This window comes from Hemicordylus capensis, chromosome 12, assembly GCF_027244095.1.
Source record: "Hemicordylus capensis ecotype Gifberg chromosome 12, rHemCap1.1.pri, whole genome shotgun sequence".
Lineage (NCBI taxonomy): Eukaryota > Metazoa > Chordata > Lepidosauria > Squamata > Cordylidae > Hemicordylus > Hemicordylus capensis.
In genome coordinates, this window is record NC_069668.1 from 3,636,189 (window position 1) to 3,646,547 (window position 10,359).

At 53.2% G+C, this 10,359-nt stretch overlaps 1 protein-coding gene across 1 annotated transcript; it reads left to right on the forward strand.

The window, feature by feature from the left end:
* The first annotated feature begins 3,770 nt into the window (after positions 1-3,770).
* Positions 3,771-9,431, forward strand: BCL7B (BAF chromatin remodeling complex subunit BCL7B). Its single transcript, XM_053275146.1, has 6 exons — positions 3,771-3,963; positions 5,604-5,679; positions 5,893-5,989; positions 6,798-6,968; positions 7,330-7,409; positions 8,622-9,431. Exons 1-6 carry the CDS (start codon positions 3,803-3,805, stop codon positions 8,712-8,714), a joined length of 678 nt encoding a protein of 225 aa, XP_053131121.1. The 5' UTR covers positions 3,771-3,802; the 3' UTR covers positions 8,715-9,431.
* Positions 9,432-10,359: the final 928 nt, after the last annotated feature.

A 10,359-nucleotide genomic window follows, 5' to 3' on the forward strand; every position in this document is an offset into this window, starting at 1 on the left:
ATCTTCGGTCATGTGTGAGGGAGTCAGCCATCTACTGCCCCAGACTAATCCCTTTTAGCTGGGAAATTTCCAAGGTGAATTGCAAACCGGTGCTTTGGAACTCCTTGCCACTTGCAGGATTGGCAAAACAAAATTCCTTCATCAAATCTCATGTCTGTGATTTTAAGATTCAGCTGCTGTGAAGGCAAAGCAGGGCTGGTGGATGAGTCAAATTTAAAAAAAAAATTGAACCTTAGACCATTTGATTAGTAGCTTTCAGTTTACATCAAATCAGTTAGCAGAAATATTGCATAGATTTTGCAAAAACATGACAGTAATACAATTAGACTCATTTATCTTAAAATCCATTTTTCCTTCTCACCCACAATTAATCTGGCTGGAACACAAACTGCTTTACAGAGAACCTCTTTCCCCCTCCCATCCGGAAATGGGTGGAGTTATCCTTGTTCATCAGGGATCAGCTTTCATTTGAGAGGAAGAATTTGGAAGGGAAACTTCCGGTTTAGAGTTTTGAGCTCACAGAAAACAGGTAAGATAAGATAGATCATTGTCAAGGAATTCAGTAAACATAACATATAAAGGCTTATGATACTCGGTAGTGGCAGAAATATCACAATTAACTTGATATAAGAATGAATGAAATAGAGCTTGCTCTCATGCCTAATGCATTTAGCCATAAGCAGCACTTCTGCAGAGGTGGGAAGATTCAGCCCTCAGTTGGCCAGCCGACCGCTGAAAGTTCCCTGTGTTGCTCAGGCCATGACCAATTTTATGTTCAATTAATATAATAACTGTGAATTTTGGAATTCAATGTAAGAGCAAGTTTGGTCTGGAACAGTTTACAGAAAGGAAAAACAAAACAAAACATGTCACTAGTATAAATACATTCACAAATACAACAGAATAAACAGAATAAATACAACAGAAACCTCATCTTCACAGAGATGAGCTATGAAATTGATGTGGGTTGAATTCCTATACAGAACCAGAGCTTTGGGCTCCCTCTCAGAAACATGCACACACACGCACACACACAGAGGCTTGTCTTGTGTATTTCACAGAACAAAGGACTAAACAAAGAAAACTCCATATGAGTCACAAGGAATTTTATAGCATTTTCAATATGTCAGCCATAAACTCAGTTAAGAAAGTAGTTTAAACAGAACAAACTTATCACAGTTATCCATGAAAACAACCTGTAATTCTATATTACCTTTCCACATCACAATCTTATAACTTACTGGTGCTTTTCAAGCATTTTTCTTTTTGTTATTGTTAACAACCTCCAACCAAAATCCTTTTACGTATTTCCTTCTAGGTTTTTTTTTTCTTTTGTCTGCAATTCCCATATGCATTCCTTCAAAACTCCATTTTCTTTCCTCTTTTCCAACTCAAGTAGTTGAAGAGAGATAGAAAAAGGGAAAAAGAGAACAAAAGCAGCCTTTTGTTCAGATAAACTTTTGCAGCTAGAACAGTGTTATCTTTTGGCTTCGTTACAACAGGACAGTGGCAGAGACTGTTTGCAGACTGTTTGCAACACACGGGCAAAGCTTGGAAGCAACTTGGAAACAGAACACAGAGAGAGAAATGATTTTTGCAAAAGACAATAATTCTTCCTTCCTTAACACTTATAAAACAGAGGCAAGTGCAAAAGGATGTTATTTTCGGAGTCAGGAGGCCTCTGACTCGAGTTCATAGTGGCCAAACTTTCATACAAAGGCATTTCAAAACGTGTTTTCTAAGAGCACTCTTTGCTCCCATGATAATCACCCAATTTTTCAACACACACTCCAAAGGTGTACATGAAATCCGTTCAGATTTTGTGTACTTGCTATTTCTGCTACCCATAGCCCCCCCTTTGAGTTGCTCGGGCTTAGGCTGTTTATTTCTGACTCAAAGCCGCCCCTCCTTGGGCTCTTGGCTTAAGTCACTCCTTCCCAGGCAGCCCTACTTCGGCTGTGGGGTGTTTTTTTTGTTTTTGTTTTGTCTCTCTCTCTTTCCCCCTTCTCGAGCTGAAAGATTAAACCGCCCCTGCTTGGGCTTTTTGGCTTTCTCCCCTCTTCTCGGGATTTTGGCTTTCTCCCCTCTTCTCGGGATGAAAGATTGCCCCTCCCTGGGCTTCCCCCCACCCTTTGCCCCTCTTGGGCTGAGGAGAACCAAAAGACGTCTTTGGATTTCACTCTCTCACTCACTCACTCTCTCTGTTCACACTTTCATTCACTCTTGCCTCGATTCCCAGATGTGGCGCGTTGTGACGACTGGCGCATCCCGGGCCCATGAGAATCCTCCACAGACAAAAGCTGTGGGGTGCGCTGGATCTCACTGTCCCGTGATGGGTCAGACTGTCCACCCAGAGTCACATCCGAGTGTCACGGCACCAAATTGATGTGAATTCAGTTCGTCCCTGGGACCGCCTTAAGCCAATCAAACAGACACAGTGGGAATCAATTAGAGGCTTGGTTTAATGCTCTGCAGAAGCAGGTAGACAATGGGGCTCACGCTCCACATTGAATACAAATTGGTTATAGGTGCATCTTACATTTATACAGACAATCTGAATGATGCTGACATAGTATACGTGCCAGTAAAATGGTGGACTAAGTATCTAGTACGCATGCGAATGATTCATTGTTCATCTGGTGATCACCCTTATTTGGTTACATCCTGTTTTATTAACTTGTCAGCAAAGAACAATGAGAATCTTGTGAGAACCAAGTTTCATAGATACATTTTAGTGGAGAGAGATAATGACATTGGCCGTATGTCTCTGAGCTTGGCTGGAGTTACTTTAAGTTAGAATTAGGTTTTCTAAGCAAACTTGGAGATGCTTTGGTATTCTAAGTAAAATGGAGTTACTTTGGTTTTCTAAAACACATCAGTGGGATCGGGCAGCTGGGAGGGCGGTTCGGCGGCTGCATTTTTCAGGGCGAATTTGGCCCTTAGTAATTTGGCGGGGGGACAGGAATGGTGGGATCGGGCCCCAAGGTTTCCCCCCCGCCTGGCTTTACTGGCGGCGCCAGGCCTCGGCGGCGGCTCTGCCACCACCTCGGCCAGCTTCCCCGCTGCCTCTTCCCCCGGCGCCTCTCTCCTTCATTTGCGGCGGCCGCTTCTGGCCCCGCTGCCGCCTCACCCGCACTCCCGCCGCCAGTTGCCCCGCCGCGGCCACCGCCACCTCTGGCCGTGGCCGCGGCTGCGCCGCCACCTCGCCCGCACTCTCCTCCTGGCGTGGGCGGCGGCCACTTCTCCTTCTCCCGGCCCCAACATGGCCGCCGGGTCCTGTCGTTCGTGCCTCCCTTGCCCTGTTCTGGGCATGCGCTGCGCGCATGCCCAGAACAGGCCAGGCACGAACGCACGCTTGGTGTCCGTCCACAGACGGACACCAAGCGTTTTATTAGAGAGGATAATCTTTAATAAATGTTTTAATTTACAAACCACCCAAAGATTTTATATGAGGTATAAATGTATTAAATAAGCTGAGCGGGGGTGGGGGGGTGCATGTCCCTTGCGGGTCACGTGGGCAGCGCCTTCTAAATAACATGCAGCGCTTTGCACTCGCTGCTCAATCCTACGCTTAGGTCCAGTTCTAAAAAAAACCACCCCATTAAACTAAAAAAAAAAATCGAAGGGGAAAAAAAGCACGGAGTTCCTGTGAGCATCTGCAGAACGCACGTCCCGGGGAGAGTCACGTGCTCCAAACGCCAACGCAAGTTACCCGCCAACCTAGCCAGGCGCATGCGCGCCGCTTCCTGGGGCGGAGCGGTCGTGGTGACGCGATACGCACTGCCCGGAGGAGGGCGCGCGCATGCGCGGCGCGGCTGGGGACGGTGGCGACAGCTGCTGCGGGATTTGGGGCTGCCGGCTGTCGGGCGCCATGTCGGGTCGGTCGGTGCGGGCCGAGACCCGCAGCCGCGCCAAGGATGACATAAAAAAAGTGATGGCGGCCATTGAACGCGTTCGCAAATGGTGAGAGAAACGAGGGAGGGGCCGCGGGTGGGCGGGGCTTAATGGCAAATCAGCCAATCTGCGACAAGCACGGCCTCGGTGACAGCGAAACAGCCAACCCGCGGTGACCGCTTGGCGCGGGCGGAGGGGCCTGTCCGAAACGGCCAATCCCGTCGTGCCGGCTAAAGAGCCAGGGTCGAGGCGAGGGTTCCGATTGGTGGAGCTGGCGGCCAATCCTGGCTCGGGGAGGGAGCTGCTCGGGTGGTGTGGATTGGCGTGGCGCTGGGCCAGTCGCACCCCGAGGGAGCGGAGGGCGTGGGCGTTGCCAGGGAGACTGGTGCGCCTACCTGCGACTGACCCAGTTTGCTGCAGGCCGCAGGGGAGGAAGGGGGGAGAGCAGCTTGTACTCATTTGCATATGTCACTCACGTACTTCCTCGCCTCTGGCCTCCTGCGCCTTTGTTCATTTGCATAGCCCCTTTGCTCATTTGCATAGCCCCTTTGCTCATTTGCATAGCCCCTTTGCTCATTTGCATAGCCCCTTTGCGCGCTTAATGCCCAGGGCACGCCTGGCGAGGAGGCTCCTTGTGGGGGCAAGCAGCAGGCCCGGGGTGGGGGCAGGCGATGGCAGCTGGGGAACTCTCCTTGGCAGGCAGCATTTCGTTGCTCCAGAGCAATGCAGACTCCTCCACAGCCCTGCCGGATCAGGCCCGAGGCCTCTCCCGAGCCCACCATCAGATGCCATCTGCCTGCAGCTCTATCCCGTAAAGTCGGCCAGTGGTCTGCTTCCCAGATGGCAAAGGTGGCTCCCTAGGGCAATCCGGAACAGAGCCTCCATGCACAGGAGCTGTCTACCTTGTGGGGGGCACAACAAACAGCACAGAGTGGAGGAAGAGCGGGATATAAAATGTGAATAAATCCTAGAGTCCTAGAGTTGGAGGGAGTCTTGTAGGTATCCGGGTCCCCTCTAAGAAGGATTATTCCCAGATGTGGTGGACGACAACTTCCCAGAATCCCGCAAGCAAAGGCTATTACCCCTGGGGATGTTGGGAGTTGTAGTCCACAACATCTGGGAATCCCTTTTACACTGGTAGGCATTTGGGGGCATGACTCTATAGTAGAGCACCTGCATTGACATGCAGAAGAAGGACAGCCGCCCTGGGTTCCCTGGAGGAAGAGTGGGATATACATGTAAAATAATAATCATATAAGATCCCAGCTTCAGTCTCTGGTTCTCCAGAAAGGTCTGGGAAGGACCCCTGCCTGGAACTTTAGGGAGCTGCTGCCAGTCAGTGTAGGCAACATGGGGCCAGAGAGATGGGCCAATGGTTTGCCTTGCTAGAAGGCAGCTTCCTGTGCCGCTTTTGTTTTGTTCTTCAAAGCTTGCAAGGTCCCGAATTCAGTCCTTGGCAGAATCTCCAGTTGGGGCTGGGAAAGACCCCTGCCTGAAACCCTGGAGAGCTGCTGCCGGCCCGTGTAGACCGCACTGGGATAGACGGGCCAGTGGTCTGGCTCGGGAGAAGGCAGCTTCCTGTGTGTCTCAGCACAGGCAATCCAGACTCTGAGCCTCCCCCCAAGATGTGCGCTGTCGGCTGTCCTGGACGCCTCTGGTCCGCAGAGGCTGCTGGGGTTGTATGTAATCTTCCTTGTGCCCCGAGGCAGGGAGAAGAAGTGGGTGACGGTGGGAGACACGTCCCTGCGGATATTCAAGTGGGTGCCCGTGGCTGACAGCAAAGAAGTGAGTCTCTTGGGAGCAGAATGCTTGGTTGCTCAAAGGGCCTTATGGCCTGTCCTAGCCAGGGAGGGCATGGGGGGGCTCCCCTTCCCTTCCCTTCCAGGGTTGGCGGCCACACTGTGGGCTGCAAAGAGGGCGCCCCCGACTGGACACTCCAGAGGTGCCACTCACTGTCCCTTTTCCTCTCTCCCCAACCGCCACCTGCCGTCCGTCAAGAAAGAGAAATCCAAGCCCAGCAGCCCTGCTGTCCGGGAGCCCAACGGATTTCCAGCCCAAGCTGCGGCCAACTCTTCCCTCCTCCTGGAGTTCCAGGGTGAGCCACCGCTGGGAAGGGGGGCTCTTGCCCAGTGGATGACCAGCCATGGAAATGGGCTGGCCGGCCCAGTTTGCCAGCCCTCAACCCCTCCAGTGTTCCCTCTAAGAGGGATTCCCAAGGGTTGTTGACTACAACTCCTAGAATCCCCAGCTTATTAGGAACAGAGGAAGCTGCCATATACTGAGTCAGACCCTTGGTCTGTCTAGCTCAGGATTGTTTTTCCAGACTGGCAGCGGCTTCTCCAAGGTTGCAGGCAGGAATCTCTCTCAGTCCTATCTTGGAGATGCCAGAGAGGGAACTGGGAATGTAGATGCTCTTCCCAGAGAGGCTCCATCCCCTAAAGGGATGATCTCCCAGGGCTCACATGCAGTCTCCCATTCAAAAAGCAAACCAGGGTAGACCCTGCTTAGCAAAGGGGATAAGTCATGCTGGCTACCACAAGCCAGCTCTTCAGTGGCTTTTGCTTGGGGATTATGGGAGTTGTAGTCAACAACCTCTGGGAATATCTCTTAGAGGGAACACTGGACTCTGCGTGCTAATATGTGGCAAGCCCCTCCAACCATAGGGCTTGGAGCAGTGTTCCCTGGATTCCCAGATGTTCGGGAATACACCTCCCATAATCCCCAGCTGCAGTTCCCAAAGGTGCCAAAGGGTGCTGTGCAGAGGCCAAAACCCATTGTTGCTGGGGATTATGGGAAGTGTAGTCCACAACCTCTGGGAATCCCTGTTCCGGGAAATGCTCCAGCACAAATCCCCTCCATCCGTTTCGCGCTCCCGCCACAGCCCTCTCCTCCTGCCGTTTCAGACGAGAACAGCAACCAGAGCTCCCTCTCGGACACTTACCAGCTGAAGGCGGACAGCAGCCCCACCTCCAGCCCCAGCCCCCAGCAGAGCGAGTCCATGAGCCCCACCCACACCTCCGACTTTCGCGCCGATGACTCGCAGCCCCCCATGCTGGGACAGGAAGCCTTGGAAGGTGAGTAGTTTGGCCTGGGGCTGCAAAAAGGCCCCCATCTCTCTTCCTGGTTTTGACCATTGCCTCCTCCCGCACAGTATGAGATGATGCCTTTCAGCACCTTCCTAGATCGCTGCTGCCCGATAGAGGAGTTTCCCATAGTCTGGGGAACATACCAGTGGGGATACGAACCGGCGACTTCTGGCTCCCTCGGCAAGTTACTTCTCTGCTGTGCCACAAGGTGGCTACAGCTCCCATAATCCCCAGCCACTGTGGCCCATAGCCAGGGATTATGGGGATTGTAGGCCAACATCTGCCCCCTATGAGTCCGGCGAAAGTTTGACCATGCCACTAACCTCTCCTTCTCCCTGTTCCCTTCCAGAGCCTGCCCTGCCTCCCTCCGAAGTAGCTGATGAGCCTCCGACCCTGACGAAGGAGGAACCCGTTCCTCTAGAAGCTGAGGTAAGAGCAGGGGAATGGGCAGACCAGAGCCCAGAGGTGAAGCCAAGTGGCAAGGAGTGATTTAAACTGCTTCGCCATTGAGCATGATGCATGATGTGGAGAAAGCGGAGAGACTCTGTTCTCCTCCTCCCGTCGTACTAGAACTTGAAGCTCATCTGGCAAAAGGGAACATTCAATGCTCAATCCGTTCTTGCAGATTCATCATGGGCAGCTGGCTCTAGGGGTTTATAGGTCTGTCTATGTGGCATGCCCAGAAGCAATTAATTCATTGCCATGCCACCCTTTGCCACTAGATGGTAGTAGCACTCTTCCAAATATAGGAACAAACATGGGAACATAGGAAGCTGCCATATACTGAGTCAGACCGTTGGTCCATCTAGCTCAGGATTGTCTACCCAGACTGGCAGCGGCGTCTCCAAGGTTGCAGGCAGGAGTCTCTCCCATCCCTATCTTGGAGATGCTGCCAGGGAGGGATCTTGGGACCTTCTGCTCTTCCCAGAGCAGCTCCATCCCCTGAGGGGAAGATCTTATAGTGCTTACACTTCTAGTCTCCCTTTCATCTGCAACCAGGGCAGATCCTGCTTAGCTAAGGGGACGTCATGCTTGCTACCACCAGACCAGCTCTCCTCTCTCTCTTCCTGTAGGAAGGTCATTGGTCTTTAGTTCAGTAAATATCTGTCTACTGAGTAGATACTGTATTTAGGTTTTCTCCAGTTCTTTGATGTTAGAAATCGGTGGGGGTGTGTGTTAACTTAAACTGAGAGTCCTCTTCCTTTAGGGTAAATATGGATATAACTTGTGTTTAACCCCAGTTTTTAAAGGGGCTTCTTTAAAGGGGCAACATTGGAGAAGCCGCTGCCAGTCAGTGCAGACAATACAGAGCTAGATAGAACAAAGGTATGACTCAGTAGAAGGCAGTTCCCTACGTTCCTATGAAGATCACTGCCTTCTGTTCACCTCAAGGGCAGCGGATTCTAGGTCCATGTGGTATGCCCAGAAGCAATTAGTTCATTATCTTACCTGGCATCGCCACTAGATGGCAGTAGCGGCCTTTCAGAGGAGCCTATAGCTCTATGTGGTGTGCTCCGAAGCAATTAATTCCTTGTCGTACCAAGCATCACCACTAGATGGCATTTCTCCATGGCAGGCTCATCCTCAGCCCTGTGCGCTCTACCTACTCTAACCAGCCCCCTTTTCCTTCCTCTCCTGCAGGCCCCCAGCGGGGAGGAGGACTCGGGCGCTCCTCCGCTCAAGAGATTTTGCCTGGAGCAGAGCGCGGCCTGCAAGGCGGCCTCCACGAGCTAGCTAGGCTGCTCCCTTCCCATGCCTTTTGCTGTCATGGCCCCCCCAGATACCGTGGGGGTCTTCTCCTCCCCTCTCCCTGCCCTGTGTACTGCCCCTCTGAGAGCCGACCCACCCTGCCATCTGCAGAATCCTCCCTTCAACCGCCTCAGGAGCCGGCTTGCCTCCCCTCCTGACCCTCCCACTCTGGCCGAGGCCGCTGGCTTTCTTTCTTTCTTTTCATTGGCTCTCCTCTTCATGGGCTCCCTTTGGGGCGGAGAAGACTGGGGCCTCGTGGCCCGCCCCTCCTGCTGCAGGGAGCGGAGGAGGAGGGGACGGGCCAGCAGGGAGCCAAACTGGGATGCTGTGCAATAGTTGCTGAGTGAAGCCATCCGCACTGGAGGAGGGCACCAAGAGTTCTGCCCCCCTCCCCGGGGCTGGGGAGGGCATTCTCTGAAGGGAAGCCCTCCGTGTGGGGAAAGGGCCTTCTCGGGTGGGGCTCGACAGGCCTTGCGGAAGGGGTCCCGCCCGGAGCAGCCCATACCCTCCGGGGGTGGCCAGCTGGCCTTCTCGGGGCCCCCCAGTGCCGCCCCCTTCCCGCCCCTCCATCACGAGCAGCATGTGGAATCAAGTCTGTGATCAAGGCCCTGCTGCGGCGAGGAGGGCTTGGCTGTGCAGGGAAGCAGAGAGATATTTTAGCACTGAAGAGAATATTTTTAAAATTAAACTATTTGAAATACAGCGCATCCATGAGTGTGTGTGTGTGTGTGTGTGTGTGTGTGTGTGTGTGTGTGTGTGTGTGGCTGTTACTGAAGGCAGGCTGGAGGCTGAGTGGCAGAACGCCTGCTTGGCCTGCTGAAGGGCTCAGGTTCACTCCCTGGCAGCATCTCCAGGTAGGCCTGGGAAGGACTCCTGCTTGGAACCTTGGAGAGCTGCTGCCGGTCAGTGTAGACAACGCTGAGCCAGGTGGAGCAGTGGTCTGACTCAGTAGACAGCAGCTTCCTGTGTTCACCTTATTTCAATCTTAGGCACCACTGCGGCTGGTAGAGAGCTTCTGTGGCACCCGAGATGGGAAACAGGCCTAAGTCACGGGGTCCTATCCACTAGGAGATTCTCCTGCGTGCACCATTGAAAGCACTGAGACTGCACAAAAGCACAACCGATCAACAATTTGCCCAACACTGATGATAATTTGGACTAAATAACATGGAGTGATTTTTTTTTTTAAAGCTCTGATCATTAACTTTGGTTTGGGGCGGTATATAAATGTGTTAAATAATAATAATAATCCTCTCTAATAAAACGCTTGGTGTCCATCCGTGGACGGACACCAAGCGTGTGTCCGTGCCTCCCTGGCCTGTTCTGCGCATGCGCGGAGCGCATGCGCAGAACAGGGCAAGGGAGACACGACAGCCGGCACCCGGTGGCCATCTTGGGCGGCCAGAAGCGGCCGCCCCGAAGAAGCAGGGTGAGCGGCGCCGGCGAACACTGGCCGCCGCCGCCTTGCCCAGAGGACACCCACGGCGACAAGGGAGAGGCCCCAGGGAGCGGAGGACCCGGCTGGAGCTGTGGGCCGCGGCCGCGGTGGTGGGTGGCGGGCCGCCGGAGCCCTGGGTGGCCGCACCGGCCGGAGACACGGGCCGCGGTGGGTGGCGGGAGGGGGAATGGC